A 19,019-nucleotide genomic window follows, 5' to 3' on the forward strand; every position below is an offset into this window, starting at 1 on the left:
TGATCATGCAAAACACAACCCTAGATGACAGTGATGGGCAAAGGGCATGAATAAGAAATAAACCACGTAATTGCATAATTTTGCCTACCATCCAATTATCCAGCAATTTCCTCAAAGGAATGTATACTGAGATACTAACATTTTATGTCAACACTTTGTAGGAGCATTTTATGTCTGCTATGAGTAAATGTTATCACTGGTAAATTCAAGAGCTAGGAATAGTAAAATTGAGTCATTACATGATCTTGGCCAAACTATAACTCTCAGTCCTTGTTTCAAAGAAGAAGAAGAATATCTGACATTTCTTGTGCATTTATAATGTGCCGATATTGTTTTAAGTACTTTACCTATATTAACTCATTCCTTACAATGAATGTGAACTCACCAAACCATCTCTATGGATCTAAGGAGGAATGAATTAGTTTTCTAGCAAATAATCCTAAAATATTAATTGGGAGTTTCCCAGCACAAATAAGCGACTCTATCCTTAAATGATACATTCCTTATTTCAGACATTTCAATTTGAATTATAGAGATGTGAAGGCATGTTTAAAGCAGGCAAGAACCTGAAGATTTGATCCGAGAGCTGGCAATAAAGAAGAAGAAGAGAAGATTGTTAAAAATAGGTTTGTGTATATAACAATTTGGGGGAAATCCGATCACGGCAGTAGATATACCTCACCTACCATATTGTTATGGGTGGAGGCTCTGGAGACCTTGCCCTTCAAGATGAGGTACCTTCCAAGTCTTTTTTGGGCCTGCCACACAGCCAAGAAACCAAACAGTTCTCAGAAATCCTAACTCCACTGGAATTGAGAACAATCCAAAATGATAGTGGTTATATAAGAGATTGGATTAAATATAATCTAGTATGATTGGTGCATATTTAAAGAAGAACTTGGAAGACAAAACTTTAAAACAATCACTTGAAGGAAAAGTTAGTTGTCAAAGGAAACAATTTACTGTACTAGACCAATTTCATGTGACCATAAGAAGATTTGGAACAGCCATTGAAAATTAGGGATTAAATGTGCACTTTGATTTTTTTCTTGTTTGTTTAATGTAGAACAAGAGTAGTTATTCCTATCAGCACTTCCTTTATTCTTTCAAGCTCAAGTTCTTTCTATGCCAATCTCTTCCAAAATACCCATCCATAGTTCTATTATTTCCTTGCTGAAGTATGAGCATTCTGAATAAAAATAAGTTTTCTTTCTTATTTTAACTGTACAAAAGACATGTGAGAAAACATAGAATAATTGTCCCTGTTTTTCCATCCTTCTTAATTCATGTATAAACTTTGCTCTGTTGTAAACTAAGTAAAATAATCCTGTCCCAAAACCCTATTACACTGTTGGTGGGAATGCAAACTAGTACAGCCACTATGGAGAACAGTGTGGAGATTCCTTAAAAAACTGGAAATCGAACTGCCATATGACCCAGCAATCCCACTCCTGGGCATACAAACCAAAGAAACCAGAACTGAAAGAGACACTTGTACCCCAATGTTCATCACAGCACTGTTTATAATAGCCAGGACATGGAAGCAACCTAGATGCCCATCAGGAGATGAATGGATAAGAAAGCTGTGGTATATATACACAATGGAATATTATTCAGCCATTAAAAAGAATACATTTGAATCGGTTCTAATGAGATGGATGAAACTGGAGCACCTTATACAGAGTGAAGTAAGCCAGAAAGATAAACACCAATACAGTATACTAACGCATATATATGGAATTTAGAAAGATGGTAACGATAACCCTATATGCAAGACAGAAAAAGAGACACAGATATATAGAACAGACTTTTGGACTCTATGGGAGAAGGCGAGGATGGGATGATCTGAGAGAATAGCATTGAAACATGTATATTATCAAGTGTGCAACAGATCGCCAGTCCATGTTAGATGCATGAGACAAGTGCTCAGGGCTGGTGCACTGGGATGACCCAGAGGGATGGGATGGGGAGGAGGTGGGAGGGGGGTTCAGGATGGGGGACACATGTAAATCCATGGCTGGTTCATGTCAGTGTATGGCAAAAACCACTACAATATTGTAAAGTAATTAGCCTCCAACTAATAAAAATAAAGGAAAAAAAAAATAATAATCCTGTCCCAAGAGAAATTTAGACTTGGCTAACAAAGTGCTTAGTTGATTTATTCTCACTCTACCTTCTCAGTACAATACAGATACTCAACAAATACCTAGGTGATAAATGAATAACATTATAGTTTTCCAGGAGGCATCAATATACCAAATCTATTCCAGTCTATCTTACTATTTTTTAAATATTCAGACAAAAGAATAAAGAAGGTAAGTTCCAATGAGAAGAAATTTCACTTGAAATCCACCCCTGACTCATCAGCCAGTCAACTCCTGTTCTAGTTTCACCTGATTTAATTGTAATATGCTCTTATCAGCCTCCTTTACTCTGACTTTCTCTGGGCCACTCACTACGGTTGCATCAACTAATCTGCTCTCCCTAGTTCCCAATCAAGCAAAGAAGTTAATATTTAAACAACTCTGGCTCCTCCTATAGAGGACTTAGCTTGAACCCAACTCCTAGATCCAAGATACCACAGCTGAATTCTGGGCTCCCAAATCTCCTTTGGTACAGCCAAAAAAGGCCCAAAATTCTGGTTTTCAAGGTTGGTCTTCTACGTTGGTTCTTGTTCCCAGTATTGCTCCAACCAATTCTCCTAGCTTAGGGATTATATACTATCCTTGACTCCCAGCCTAGTGGCTGCATCTACCAGTCTTCTTGTAATAAAATGGTTCCACATCTCTGCAATTAGAACCCTGTCCCAAAGTTCCAGAAGGATGTACTCCCTACATGACAAATGCCTACCTGCCTCGGAATACCTGTGTCACATGCCTCATGAATTTGAGACGTGGTGCCAACAGCCAGAATGGTATTGGGGTCTGTAACCTCTTTGACTCTATTCTTGTCCAGAGGGTTGTATCTCTTGGTTTGACTTTATAATTAGGTGAGCGCTCTCAGTTTCTTATCTACTATGTAGGGCAGATGTCTGGTAAGATACGTTCCTAATACCTGCCTCCATAATGCCCTGGGCAGCTATCATATCTCTCTAGTTTCAGGATACAGCCACTCAATTCACTCAAATTCTAATTAACTGTTTCTAAATTCTTTATCGTATAAGAATAATACTAGGCCTTTGGGCATCTCAAATGATAAAGTCAATTCTGTACCCATGATGGTAACTCAGGATATTGCCTTATGCTAAAGTATGTATTACTATTTTCTGGATTTTTTTTTAATGTTGATTTTTATGACACCTGACAATATCATATTTACAGATCAAATAACTCTCTCCTTTGTATCTCTGGAATAACAAATAGCAATGGAATCATGAATTGAAGAGATGTGACTCAATCCCAACTCTGTCACTCCCTGGTTATACGTTACCTAAATTAGTATGATGTTTAAGCTAAACCTCAGGTTTCCCATTTACCAAACTGAGACAGACATACGGGCAGACTCAAGAATGGTGTGAGGCACTATACACATTCCTGGTACATAGTAAATACTAAGAAGTGAGCAAGCAGCAAAAGCCACAGAGCTTATATAAACTTTTTGCAATGCACTGTATTAGATTATTAAGAGAAGTAAAATAAGAGGATTAATTTATCACAGTTTAAAAACGATGAAAGGCAAGGTTGTTTATGATTATGGAAGATGAACTTGATGGGGAAAAGGAAAGGAAATGGAATAGGCAAAGATCAAATAAGTGGCAATCAGAAGAGTTTACAGAGCAAAGAGCAGGATTCTGTGAGCTTCAGTAAAAGGGGGTCAAGGAAATTAGTATTCCTGGAGGGGGGAAATCTTGATAACAGTTAGGAATTCCCTGTTCTTCCCAGTGTCTAAGAGAGCTGATTGAGGGGCTGCAGCACTTAGCCATGGAGAAAGCAATGGCAACCCACTCCAGGAGAATCCCAGGGACAGCAGAGCCTGGTGGGCTGCCATCTATGGGGTCGCACAGAGTCGGACACAACTGAAGCGACTTAGCAGCAGCAGCAGCAGCACTTAGCCAACTGCATGGCAGGAAGACAGAGCCTTACTTCATGTGTTCCTCTTGGAAGCGGAAATTTTCACAGCCCTCTGCTACCAAATTAATTCTCAGCCCAAGTCATTCTCATTCCACGCCCCCTCCCCCAGAGAAAAAAAGCCAAACCTCTCTCCTCTATGAAATCTTCCCCATTTCTCTCAAGAGTTTGGTGCTCCTATAACATCATGTATTTCTCCATCGTGCAAACTATACTACAGTTGTTGCATCCCTTTTCCAACCAGTCTATGAGCATCTTAAGAGCAAAGCATGTGACCTGTTCAAGTGTGTACCTCCAGCGTCTAGCACAGGGCAGGACGGGTGGAGGGTGAGAAGCCATCAGATACCCTGCACTGTTCCAGGCAGAATCATCAAGATCAATGGTTCTAACCATTTGGGGATATGACATCCACCTTAAAAACCTGAGGAAAACCACAGACCCTCAGCCTATAAAAATCCATGCACACACTCGCACTGAAAAAAAAAGCAAGAAAACAACAAAAACAAACATAAGGAAAGGAATGAGCAATAAGCTGAGTCAAGAGATATGTAGTCTACCTCTGGTTCCCAAAACTCCAAGTTCTCAAACAAGTCACTAAACTTCCCAGTTGACAAAGTGAAGAAACTATCATTTGCCTCAACTCTCCTTCACCAGATTTCTATAATAAAGAATACAGATACATACTAAAAGCATGGAGGAATTCTGAAATTAAAATAGTTATATAAGAACAAATTATTTCTTATTACTGCTCCACAGCTTGATACTTTCACAGCTATCTATTTTGCCAAAAAACATGCTGAGAAATAAATTGACTATTTACTACTACAGCGAAAAGAACTGTTGTTTACATACCCAAGAGGGGTTTGCACAACAAGCATAAAGAAGCAAAGATGAATAATCCAATTAATTCACATTTGCTCACACCATTGACTACAGATTCCTTTGATAACAATATGCTTTTGTACTAAAAAACCTGTAATACAATTGGCCAGTATGCTGTGAGATGTTTATATTCTACATGTCAGGGATTCTTGATGACAGTCTGAATATTCTCTTCTCTCTCATTTGACCCGGTCACCAACAACTGTCACAGGTGGGCTATAGCCAACAGAGCTCCCCTCTTCAGAAGGGGAAGTTGTAAAATACTTGCAAATAGTGTGTGTGTGCTCAGTCGTTCAGCTGTGTCTGACCCGTTTGCAACCCCATGGGTTGGAGCCTGCTGGGCTTCTCTGTCCCTGGAATTTTCCAGGCAAGAATACTGGAGCAGATTGCCATTTCCTACTCCAGGGGATCTTCCTGACCCAGGAATCAAACCTGCGTCTCTTGCGTCTCCTACACTGGTAGGCAGACGGGGCTGACTTTAATATAAAATGCAGTTGTCAAGCAGCCACTGTGAAGACCCTTAGAAACTCCAAAGAAATGGAACAAGTAAGGAACGCTGAGCCACCGTCTACACTTCAAATCTTCTGAGAGTCGAAGAGGACCTACACACATACCCAGGCAGACAGACCCCCTGTCATTTCCCCAACTCTACTTCTAGCAGCAACTCCAAGGGTAGGGTCCCCCTTGCCAGTCTAGACCTTTCTGTGTATCCATGCCAATCTCTGCTCAAAAGTAGATCATTAATAAAGGATCCAGAGTCCCAGGGGGAGGTCATGGCCCAGCCACAAGGTGTTAAGTTTCACATTTCTTCCCTCAGCGATCTTTCCACCAATCAAGTCTCAGATCCTAGGTCCAGAGAGTTCAGCCCCAGCTCCCTAACTTCTTTCTTTTTCCCTCTTGAGTCACATAGTATATCCTTGTTACTCAGTGTGGTTCCAGAACCAGTAGCACCAATGTTGACTAGAGCCTTGCACAATTTGGGGCACCACTTCAGATCTACTGAATTAGAATCTGCATTTTAACAAAATCCCTGGGCTGAATCATTTGCAGCTTAGAGACAAGTACTGGCCTATAGGATTGGCCTCAATTCTAATGAGATATTCTCACATCCAACTTTCTCAAACAGAACACAGCTACTCTTAGCTTTGCTCTGCAAACCTCCTTCATGAATACCACTCCTCTCCAGACTCCCCTCTACCCATCTGCCTAGAAAGCATTCCCACACAGGGCAGTGACTACCATAATTCTTGATGAGCTGCCTGGCCTAACTGCCAGTAACTCTGAAGGCAGACTCCAGGGCCAAGAGAGCTCCAAAGTTCCTCTTTCTGTGCTGATTCGCAAGTCGTAGGCATTGGTAAGAAAATCATCAGAGGCTTTTTTACAATTAAGCTCTAGCACAATTTCTGGGGTCTCAGCCAATACCTAGCACCCAAGATTTAGGGACTCAGCCTACTTTTCTTTTGACTTGAAAGATGCCATGGTCCACTCTAGTCTCTGCAGGATTTCTCACTGCAAGACTGCTATTAAAGAGATTAAGAGTGGACAACAAAGAGGATAAACAAGGACCACTAGCACTTTAAGAAGTGCAGGCTTCCCTGGTGGCTCAGTGGTAAAGAGTCTGCCTGCAAGGCAGGAGATGCAGGTTCAATCCCTGGGTCAGGAAGATTCCCCTGGAGAAAGAAATGGCAACCCACTCCAGTATTTTTGCCTGAAGAATCCCATGGACAGAGGAGCCTAGTGGGCTACAACCCATGGGGTCCCAAAAGAGTAGGACACCACTTAGCAACTAAACAACAGCAAACTGCTAACTGAAAAGCAATTTTTACACTGTGGAAATAATACAGGAGGAACATTACAAATGACAGCTAAAAGGATTTCAAAAGATCCTGACTCTGCCCCTCTTTGGACTTGGCTGCCTATGCTTAATCCTGAGAACAGATTTCACTAAACATCTTCCTCCTCCATGCTTAAGGGCTAAAGGTATATTGACTTCTTCCATGAAGCATCCTCTTGCCAGCAAGAGGGCTGAAAAAGTTATCAAGCAAGGTAGAGCAAAAAATGCCTCTCCAGATTCAAGCAGGTTATATGGATTATGAGCGCCTGAGTGTGTTGATACCATTTCACTTAGACCTTTGCCCCTTGCAACCTCAGAATGCATCAGCCTTTTCTCTAAACCAGGTAGAGGTGGAATTTAACCATCATGGTTCACACTCCACTTTATCAGGGACAGAGTCCTCTCTTCAGACTCTTCAGCTGACCTCTAAAGATCCTCCTGCTGACCTCTAAATGTTGGCTTTCCCCAAAACCCAGTATTCAGCTGCCTTCTCTAGCTACACTCTCCAGGTGACCTCATTCACTATATGGCTGATGACTCCCAAACTGACATCTCTAGCTTCAAGCTCTTCTTGAAGCTCCAGATTCATTTGTCCAAATATCTTATTTCGTTCGTTGGTTTCTTCATTTTCAGCATTTTTTACAGCTTTATTGAGGTATAACTGACATTCAATAAACTACATATATTTAAAGTACACAAATTGATTGGTCTTAACATACAGAATTATGAAACTATCCCAGCACGAAAATGAACATGCCTATAGCCCCCAAAAGTCTCTTTGGGGCCCTAAGGTAATCCATCTCTCCTGCTCCCACTCCAGGCAACCAAAGATTTGCCTTTTGTCACTATAAATTAGTCTGCATTTTCTAGTCATATAAAGGAATCATAGAGTGTGTACTGTCTAGCTTCTTTTACCCATCACAACTATTTTGAGATTCACCCAGGTTAAATATTACATATATCAAGCAATACCATTAATTTTTTTTTACCAGCCAAGTTGTATTCCATTGAATGGATATAACAAAATTGGTTGATGGGCTTATGGACATTTGGGTGGTTTCCAATCTGTCTGGGGCTATCGCTAAAAAAGCTGCTATGAACTTTCATATATAAATCTTTATATGAACAAATACCTTAATTTCTCTAAGGTAAAAAAATATCCAGGAATGGAACGACTAGGAGACTTCATCATTCTTGTTCCTTCTCTGGCTTACCTTTACTATAAAGCTGCCTGTTTGCTATAAAGCTGCCTGTAGAGCTCTCTAATGACCTCTAAAAATACTTCCTCTGGTTGGACCAGACTGTAATGCACTCTTCCTGTCATCTTAAACCTGGTCAACACTGTGCTAGATGATGCTTTCAAGAAAAGAGGAAATGACCTAAATCAATCTATATTCCTAGGACCTGGAGCCAACCCTTAGTTGGTGCTTTCAAGGAATCAAGGAAAGAGACTGTGCACAACTGGCAGCAACTAGGGATGGGAGTTTCCCTGGAGGAGGGCAGGGCAACCCACTCCAGTATTCTCGCCTGCAGAGTCCCCGTGGACAGAGGAGCCTGGAGGGCTACAGTCCATGGGGTTGCAAAGCGTCGGACACAACTGAGTGACTAAGCACATCACAGCAGAGGAATGGGAGCTGGGGGCAGGGTGGAGATGAAGATCTGGACTAGCATAATTCACTCTCTGCATTTAACTTCAATCAATCAAAATTATCCTTAAATTCAATTAAGTGTAAGTAGTACCTATCTCTTTCTAGCTGTAATCCCCACCAGACTAAAAACTCCATGAGAGCAACAACTATGTCCATCTTGATCATTACTAATGTCCATGCACCCTACAAATCCCTGACACATAGTTCTTACTCAATTACTAAAGCCTTATCAGATAACAAAAAAGAATTTAATTTATGCCTCAACAAAGCTCTGAGATAAGGTAGTACTTCCCACATTCCTGGAAAAATTAATAATAAAAACTTGAGTTGCTACCATGGGTCAAGAACTATTCTAAGATTTTTACATATATTCCCATTTAATCCTATGACAAATCTATGAAGTAGGTACTATGATTATTCCCAATCTATAGATGAGGCATATGAAGCACAGAGAGGTTATATAACTCACCCAAGGTTATACAGGTAAGTGGCAAAGATGAGCTGCAAACCCAAGTAGCCTAGCCTAAAAGCCCACTTTATTAATCACTCTGCTTTAATACCTCTCACTGAAGAAGACACCAAAATCTCGAGTAGCAATAAACTGAGCCAAATAAAAATGTGATATAAAGCATGCTAGGAAGAAAAATTAATATTTAGATATATAAGTTACCAGTTTTATACAATTAAAAAGAAACTGCTGTTATGAATCATTCTAGTGTCTGACCCTTATTTAAAACAGTAGTCAAAACGAAAGCAAATCTTCCTTTTCAATTGACAGACATAGATGGAAACTAAAACCCAGAATATTCTCATATTAACAACATTTTCATCTGCTATCAAATCTCTGTTTTATAAAATACACAGTCTATTTTTATCTGCCAAGGGAGGCCCAACCACCAAACTGGACATCACAGAACTAGACATGTGCTGCCTGGGTTTTCCAGGAAAGGCATCAGGAATATGTGAAGACTGCCACCATCCCTATGGCTTTGTCTTCCCAGTTCTCCCAGCATTAAATGTTGGATAACAACACATTATCAGGTTTGAATGTCCCCTGCAAGCTTTTCTTCTACCCTAAAAATTACCAGAAACCAAGGCAAAGCATGCAAGAGGGAAGACAGATCACAGGGGAGGGAACAAGGAGAACTCAAATCATTAGGTGTGTGCCCATCCAATGAAGCTATGTCCCAAGTGTTCTGTGGCCTGCTTCTGAGGCAACCAAGGGCCTGCGGGGTCTGGGACTGCGTCAGTTTATGCTGTCTCGCTGATGCACTGTGGAATGCAAAAGGCCCTGAGAAGTCTCTAGTTGTAAGAGGAAAACTTAACTCACCTTCCACTGCTCCTCTGGAAGCAGCTTCACGACCACCAGATCCCCATTCAAGGCTCTATTACGAGCAACAACGCCATCAATAAAAATGTCTCGATCACCATCCTAGGTTGGAGAAAGGAATGTAAGAGTCAGCTTACCAAGGCTTGGAATCAAAAATAACTCCCTTGGCTTACAAACTGTAGACTCTAAAATCTGCCTGCTGACTTAACAGGAACACTGGTATTGCTATTTAGCCACAAACAGACCTAGAGGAAGTTCAGTCTCTTTGGAACTAATAGAATTGGTGATAAACACATAAGAGCAGGTTAACATAATTCTAAAAAGAAATCACCAAATAAGAGAAGATCTACTATAGGCAGGTCAAAAACAAAAATATATAAAGCAAAAAACTAGGATTGCAAGCTTGCATAACCAGAATGCGATAGGACTAAGGTGTCCTTTTTTGTCTTGAATAAAATAAAGCATGATGGTACCCCTTCTATACTGAATTTTTTTAAGCAAAGGGAAAGGTAAAAAGCAGACAGTTTGAAAGAAGATAGAAGAAAATCAACCACAGCCAGGGACAACAACCAGCTCCATGATTTGGGCTCTCTACAAGGAAGCTGGCATATTCCCTGCCCTCCCCCCACCCCCGCCCCCCAGGAAAGCAGCAGAGAAAGCAAATCATGGTTTGTTTGTTTTTTAACTGAAGTAGAGTTGTAGTGTTAGCTTCAGGTATCCAGCATAGTGATTGAGTAATTTTTTCAGATTACATTCCATTAGAGGTTATTGTAAGATACTGATTATATAATAATTCCCTGTAGCATAGCGTAGTGTTAGTCACTCAGTTGTGTCTGACTCTTTGCAACCCCATGGACTGTAGCCCACCAGGCTCCTCTGTCCATGGAATTCTCTAGGCAAGAATACTGGAGTGGGTTGCCATTTCCTTCTCCAATAATTCCCTGTGCTATACAGTAAATCCTTGTTGCTCACCTATTTTATCTATGGCAGTTTGAAGAGCTGAGCTGAATAAACAATCCAAATCTATGGGTAGACTGCATCACAACTCAGCTCATATTTGATTCATTCAGAAGTCTGCATCTATTGCAGAATCTCTTATTTTAAAGATATTCGCAGGCAGCTCAAAATTAAAAGTTTGAGTCAACCTCTTCTAATTACTTTTTAAAGTCAAAGAGTTCAGTCCTTTATTTGAATGCCGTAAGACTTGCTTGCTCTACCCATCAGAAAGAATGGGTGGCGGGGGGAAGTGGTTAATGATCAATCTGTTGGAAATATAAAGGGATCTGGGGGTATTCTAACTAAGTATTTAGGAGGCTGGAGTAGGGCAGCAACCCAAGTATTCCATAATGGTCAGAACATCCTCCATCGATAGAACAGCTTCCTTTGGGCCAAACATAAATTCTACAGATACACAAAGAGTGCCTCTTGAAGATAAGAGGCACAAAAAAGCTGTACAGAACTTTTTGCAATATAGTTCTGAGCTGAAACTTTGCTTTTTTTAATAAAAAGCCAGGTTTTGACATCTGGTCTATTTCTTCTCTTTATCTTATCCCCAAAGAGGATAAAAAAGGATCTCAGTAATATCAGTTTATCTTGGGTTTTTGGAAAAAGACGCATGATTTCATTCTAATTCTATATCTTACTTTCGCTGAGAACAACAGGACACCAGCAGGTACACATAGACATGACTTCTGCATGTATCTTGAGTTTGTCATAAGAAAATGAATATCAACTTTCTATCAGTAGAAATTATAACAAACCTAAAACATATTCTCCCAAAACAAAGTACTTTTTTATACCTGAGGATCAATTTACTGTTCCTATTGGTATATGTAGCAATTTTAACACAGAAAGTGACACTGTGTGAGTTCTCAGCTGTTTTCAGAGTCAACAAGAGTAAATTTCATCAAATCTAGTCTAATTTTGTTTCTCAAAAAGCTTCAGAATTTTAAAGTTATAAGGAACATTAGACAATATTTAGTCTACTCCTTCATTTTACAATTAAGCAAACTTTCTGTTTCTTACTGTCAGAGCGGAAGCCACATCTCCTATCAATTCCTACCTCTATTCCCTCTGGTAAAGCAGGGGGCAGGTAATATTCAGGCCCTGATCTCACAGCCCACCTCCTAGCCTACCTGTGAGCATGTTTCCAGTTCATACCAGTTCACAGTTGACATGGACATGAGCAACGTACACTCAGAAATCTAGACCAGTGATGGATTTACAGAGGCATGTCATTCATTGTCCCTACTATCTCCTCCTTCAACTGTTTTCTATAATGCTTCTAAAACCTGAAATTGACCAGAAAACCCACAAAACTGGAATGCAGGATTGTTCCAGTGTCCAAAACCAGACTATCTACAATCAGTTACAACTGGGCTTTTTTTTTTTTCTTAAGTATAATTGTTTTACAATGTTCTGTTAGTTTCTGCTATAAACAAAGTCAATCAGCCATAGGTATACATATATCCCCTCCCTCGTGGGCCACCCTTTCCCAACCATCCCCCCACGCCAGGTCATCACAGAGCACCAAGCTAAGCTCCCTATGCTATGTTCTTAATTACTTAGAGGTGAGTCATTTAGCACTTTTTCCTCCCTCTGAGACAATTTTATTACTCCATCAATGGCCAGATAAGAGAATAAAAGAGGTACAGAAATAAGCCAATCTTAATATCGCAACTGTGTAAAAAATTCTAAGTAGGACATGCCAGGAACACAATTTCAAGTAGAACAACTTGAGCTCTTGAAACATCGACTTATGCTTCTTAACTTTAACAAGCCAGATTAAACAGTGGCAGCACATTATTTGCAAATTTAAATCATATGAATTTAACTTAAGGGAACCTAAGTAGGCCCACACTTCAGAGAACGCCTGCCCTGGCCCTCCTCTGACTACATTCATCCTCATCAGGTAAGGAGTTCTCAAGGCCAAATGAATTGTAATCAGCCCCAAGCCCACTTCCAGGGCATATATGAGCATCTTCCCCAGGTCTGTCTTCCCAAACACACAGCACAGGCGGCTAACAGGTAGGTATGTCTAAAGGGTATGGGGAGAGGCTGGACACGTGGGGTGAGATGCTCACCTAGAGGACAAGGGCTTTCACTGAGTGTGGGGAGGAGGCCGGAGGGCAGCAAAGAGGGGACATGGAGCCAGGACTGGGAAGGGAAGAGGGGCAGGCCAAAGGTGGGCTTTCTCCATGCAGCCGCCTTGCAGCATGAAGCTCCAAGTAGTCTGAGAATTCTACACTTGAACCCAAGTTCAAGTACATGGAGGTATATTTGACAAGGAACATATTTCACTTAACAGTTTATTTGTCTGGTGTATAACTTTTAAGTATTTAATATAAGGTATTCATGCCTCCACTTGTACTTTGGTCCTAGGCCATACATTCATCAGGAACCAGCCTCACAGGAGACTAACTTACAGAAATTCAATACTGTGTACTCAGGAGAGAGAGAAAGCAAGCAGTGAAGTTTTCAAAATGCTGTATATAGTTTCACTTATCATTCAAATCAATGAGAGCAAACTTCAATATGCAGGGAGATGGGTGATTTGAAACCAGGTACGTCTCAGGGCCAACTCCTTACTGCACTGGGTGTGATTCTCATGCTTAAAAAACTATGTTTTTCACACACTGGGGCCCCTCATATAATTGAGCTCCTCCAACTGGTGTGCCAATGAAGAAATAATCCTTCTTTCAAATGCAGAGAAAATGCTGGTTATGCTAGATTTCTGAGAGATGGTTAATCCGTCTCCAACACTGCATACTCCTCAGAGGTTTTCATGGGTAATTTTTATCATTCTTGACTGTGAATTTACCTTATGAGCAAACTCTGAAATCTAACACCCATGTAACTCTGCTTTAAGCTACTACCTCAAAGCTAACACTCAATTGTCTCATCTGAGTACCACAGTCAGTACACACATACCATGTTCTATCACGGGAACAGAAGATGACTACGGAGAGTACAAGGTGACATGGGATACTGCTAATCTAACCCAGTGGTAAGACTTAAACTTCAGATACAAACATGAATCCTTAGCTTCTGGACACAGGCAAGGGAAAAAAGGACTAAACTGAGCTTTGGAATAGGTCTTTGGTTACTGAAAACAACAATAACAATACCACCTATGGAGTACACGACTGAACTTGCATGCTCATTAAACGTATCATTTCTCATAATGAAATGCAGTAGCTGAAATATATGTATTCCATTTCTTCATGTAGAAGCCAAAGTTTCTTCCTATAATCTCTTCCACTGTGAAAAATCTACTTCTACGGCTACACTATTTATGGCATCCTGGAAAAGATAAGTCAAGAATTTAAGAATACTGCTCTCCCAGCTTTGCACAATCAAGCCTTATCCAGAGACCTGCTGCTAATTAGATGTCAGAGTGAACTTCCCTTAATCAAAGAGAGCATGTTCAAATGAGTCATGAACTAAGAAAACATATAAAGACTCAGAGGTAAAGAGTCTTGTACCAAGTCCTATCACCTGTGGAAAAGTGAAGTGAGAAACGCTAACCAAAAAAAAAAAAAAAAAGCATTACACATTATTTTTGGACAAATCTGAAGATTAGCTCATGCAGTAGATTGAAAGTAGATAGCATATTTGTTTAAGAGAGATTAAACTTAAACCAGTGGAAACACCTATAAATCCTTTAAGAAGTGGTGGCTGTCTGTGAGGGTTCAGCTGAGCCTTGCAGCCAGTAACAATGCCATCCCTTTCATTTGAAGTGTGATTTTTAAGACTGGCAGAAGGGGCTGTCAACCCAAGGCAAATGTTGTTTATTTAAATTTGAAACAAATCCTTGCCCATCTTCAATTCTGTTTCACTACTCTGTTTTTCAGTTAGAATATATGATTTCAGTTTCACAGCACATCTAAAAAATTAAATGTGACATTAGGTTTATTATAAAGTTATTGAACTTACCGGAGAAGGAATGAAGGCTTCATGAAACTTCTTTGGATTAATTCTCAAAACACCCTTTAAAATAAAAAAATAAAATCTGTGAAAATTTAACTAGTTACACACTTAGGATTTTTCCATACATATGTTATTATTCAATAAAAAAGTTAAAATTAATTAAACAGTTCGATCTAGGAAACAAGTTAGATGTATAAGAACTATTCATTAAATGCATTAAATTCATTAAATGCATTAAATGCATAAAATTATTTATATTGATGTCTATACTACAGAGTTCCATCAAACACTGAAAGCTCACACTGGCACCCTGCAGTGAACGGGCAGAGGTGAGAGGCAACAGAGCTTGGCGTGGAATGGGAAAGTGGCAGCTACTGGGGTTTTCTGTGCCCCTATATGCTAGTCTTCAAATGTAAAGAACAAGGTTACCTGGGGATTATGCATCACTATACAATGCCCTTTTTTTAATTCTACAGGACCTTCCCACAACTGCTTGTTTCTGTGACAATTTTCAAAGTGATACAGGTTGACTTCCAAGTTGAATAGTGAGTCTCAAGATACTGGATGTACTCTGGGCCCCTCTGCAGAGCTGAATGAGTCAATAATTCAAATTGGTCCAGAACCAGCTCTTAATGTAAATGGGAATCCTGGCTCCAACAGCCAGGCCACCCAGTCTGCCTTCAACTTCATGTTATTCCAGCACCAAATCAGAGTCTGCTTCTATTTATGCTCAGAGGTGCAGGTGGGAGCTGTCTTCAATAGCAGTTCAGTATTTTAGCCCCTTGCAGGAAGCTGTAACCCTCCCCACTTACAGCTGCACTGGAAGGCCACTGGAACACATGGATGGAGGGAGTTATTTTCCTAAGAGTTAGACTCAAAGGGAGTCTTGAGAAAGTGTTTTAAATAACATTTCTCCCCTAAAATATTGAAAGACTCAAAGATACACAATTAAAAAATAGGTGAGGGCATAAAATAAAGCAGAAAATAATTATTTCTTTCACTGGTACACCATGTTTAAATTACAAATTTCCATGTAACAGTTTATACTACTATTAAATCCCACACAGACTATGACAAACCCTCATTCAGACCTTAATTCAGTAATTATTTATTGAATTCTGATTACATGAAAGATCCTGAGACAAACAACGTGGAAGAGAGAATGAGAACCAAGCTCAGTCCTTATTTATAGAGTAAACATGAAGAAAGCTGCAAGTGAGGGGACAGCTTACTTTTAGTTGGGGATACTAAGCAAGGCTCCAGAGATGGTGTCCGATCTGGTCCTTGATTGGAGAAGCAAAATTTGAAGATAAGTCAGAAGAGAAATATAGACAAGAGTGATTAAGAGTGGACTTCTCTGGCGGCCCAGTGGTTAAAAGTCCCGCCTGACAAGGCAGGGAACACGGGTTCAATCCCTGGTTCAGGAAGATCTCACATGCTGGGGGGCAACTAAGCCTGTGTGCCCCAAGGACTGAGCCAGGGCTCTAGAGCCCAAGAGCTGCAACTACTGAAGACTGAGCGCTCTGGAGTCTGTGCTCTGTGGCAAGAGAAGCCACCACCATGCGAAGTCCACTCACTACAACTAGAGAGAACCCGCACACAGCAACAAAGACCCAGTGCAGCCAAAAATAAACAAATGAAAAAAATTTTTAAATATATGTATTTTAAAAAAGAGTGATTAAGAGGATGAATACTTTTCTACCACCATGCTATATCAGAGTAAGAGACAGAGGGACTGGGAAGTGAGGCAGGGAACGCCCCCAGAGGCCTGTCCCTTTTTACAAATATCATTACAACTTCACATTTAGGACAACTATTTCTTGTTGGGGGAGGGAGGAAAAAGCTTATTACATTTATCCTAACTATTCATCCACTCACTCAACAAATATTTCCTTATTTCCTGACAGCTAGCATGACAGGCACTTTGCTAGGTGATGAGGACACAATGGAAAGAGAGTCTCTACCCTCAGAGCTTACAGTCTAGTGAGGGGAAATAAACACTTCAAATAAATAAAAGTAAACTCGTTGATTTTTTTAAATTCATTTTCTGACCCAAGTTTCTTTTTTTTTCCAGTGAATGTTTAGTACATGAAGAAGCATAGAGCTAATACTTTCTGCTTTGAAAGTTCCTTTAAGTATAGAGCACTCAGAGATGCCATGACTGGGTTCAGGGGAAAGAAATAGGTTCGCTCAGGTCTGTATCTTGGCCCGATTTTGTGTGTCTGTGATTTTTTTTAATTGAGATATAGTTGATGTGCAACATTGTATAAGTTACAGGTGTACAACAGTAGTGATCTACAATTGTTAAAGGTTATATATTCCATTAACAGTTATTATAAAATATCTCAGCTCTATTTAAAAGAACAAATATTATAAGGACCTAAAAGATTTTATTCTTCGTTTAAAGTGTTTGTTTATTTGGTTGTGCTGGATCTTAGTTGCGGCACACAGGATCTTTAGTTGTGGCATGTGGGATCCAGTTTCCCAGCCAGGGATCGAACCCAGGCCCCTCTGCACTGGGACCTCGGAGTCCTAGTCACTGGACCACCAGAGAAGTCCCAAGATTCTATTCTTGATTGTCTATCCCAAACTTCCTGATACATAAAAGTGTACAAGGAGGGACAGAAGCCTGTTTCAAGAAAAGCATTTGCAATTTGACTGGAGCAGAATTTACGAACTGCACCTCAGGAACATAACACCCTGTGAGTGACCACACTAAGAAAGAAGAATCTCTAGCAGAGTCCACAGAGGACCACAGTCATCCCCACAGTCTGACAGAAGACACTGTCAGCAAAGCATGTCAAGAAATGGCCTTGTAACTGAAAAAGATGTCTAGCAGATGCCTTGTCTTACTCACCGCCTACGTAAGTCCAGGACTTCCATTTCCACCTTTTTATGACCATCACCTAATTTGCCCCACACCCTCACCCCTCAATCCCCCCCCACCCCTCCTAGGCCTGGGACGTGTGGCTCCTACATCCTCCATCTCTTCGCTAAAGGCACTGGTGCCTCCTGGCCTCCATGGAAACCTGATGTGATCACTTCCCTTCAAGTCCTCTCAGAGGGAGCCACTTGTCTCTCCTATCCCATACAGCTCAAGGACCAGAGTAAAAAAGTATCCCCCCTTGCTTCCCTACTGCAACTTTAAAAGTATCTTTTTTCTGCCCAGTCTCTCTCAAGATCCCCAGAATCCTTAGAAGCTCATTCATTGGCTCCTGCTCCAGCTCCTTGGTGCTGTTGTCTTCAACCTTCTGGTGGATCCCTGATTTACTCATGTTCTGCCTCTTAGCTCACTCTCTTCCCCTCACTATGTTTATTTCCTTCCTCGGCTACCGAGTTGCCATGGCCTGTCATTACCTATCACCCCTGCAGACCCTGAGCCAAGGATCCTCCTTCTTCTTATATTCAACTAATGAAACCTCACTCACAGTTGACTCCAACTACCTGCCTGAGTCTCCATGTCTACAACCAAGGAGCTGAACATTACTGTGGCTAACAAACACATGAAAAGATGCTCAACATCACTCATTATTAGAGAAATGCAAATCAAAACCACAATGAGGTACCATTACACGCCAGTCAGGATGGCTGCTATCCAAAAGTCTACAAGCAATAAATGCTGGAGAGGGTGTGGAGAATAGGGAACCCTCTTACACTGTTGGTGGGAATGCAAACTAGTACAGCCGCTTTGGAAAACAGTGTGGAGATTTCTTAAAAAACTGGACATAGAACTGCCATATGACCCAGCAATCCCACTTCTGGGCATACACACTGAGGAAACCAGATCTGAAAGAGACACGTGCACCCCAATGTTCATCGCAGCACTGTTTATAATAGCCAGGACATGGAAGCAACCTAGATGCCCATCAGCAGATGAATGGATAAGGAAGCTGTGGTACATATACACCATGGAATATTACTCAGCCATTAAAAAGAATTCATTTGAACCAGTCCTAATGAGATGGATGAAGCTGGAGCCCCTTATACAGAGTGAAGTAAGCCAGAAAGATAAAGAACATTACAGCATACTGACACATGTATATGGAATTTAGAAAGGTGATAACGATAACCCTATATGCAGAACAGAAAAAGAGACACAGAAATACAGAACAGACTTTTGAACTTTGTGGGAGAATGTGAGGGTGGGATATTTCAAAAGAACAGCATGTATACTATCTATGGTGAAACAGATCACCAGCCCAGGTGGGATGCACGAGACAAGTGCTCGGGCCTGGTGCACTGGGAAGACCCTGAGGAATCGGGTGGAGAGGGAGGTGGGAGGGGGGATCGGGATGGGGAATACATGTAAATCCATGGCTGATTCATAT

At 40.7% G+C, this 19,019-nt stretch overlaps 1 protein-coding gene across 3 annotated transcripts in view; it reads right to left on the minus strand.

Moving 5' to 3' along the window:
• Positions 1 to 19,019, minus strand: part of DIS3L2 (DIS3 like 3'-5' exoribonuclease 2) — a 364,857-nt gene that overhangs the window by 285,406 nt on the left and 60,432 nt on the right. For all 3 annotated transcript variants that reach the window (XM_061148508.1, XM_061148507.1, XM_061148510.1), the window contains 2 exons: positions 14,698 to 14,751; positions 9,763 to 9,864 (listed from right to left, as the gene is read on the minus strand). In XM_061148508.1, the coding sequence (XP_061004491.1) occupies positions 9,763 to 9,864; positions 14,698 to 14,751 (156 nt within the window). The remainder of the gene's footprint in view (positions 1 to 9,762; positions 9,865 to 14,697; positions 14,752 to 19,019) is intronic.

This window comes from Dama dama, chromosome 8 (assembly GCF_033118175.1).
Source record: "Dama dama isolate Ldn47 chromosome 8, ASM3311817v1, whole genome shotgun sequence".
NCBI lineage: Eukaryota > Metazoa > Chordata > Mammalia > Artiodactyla > Cervidae > Dama > Dama dama.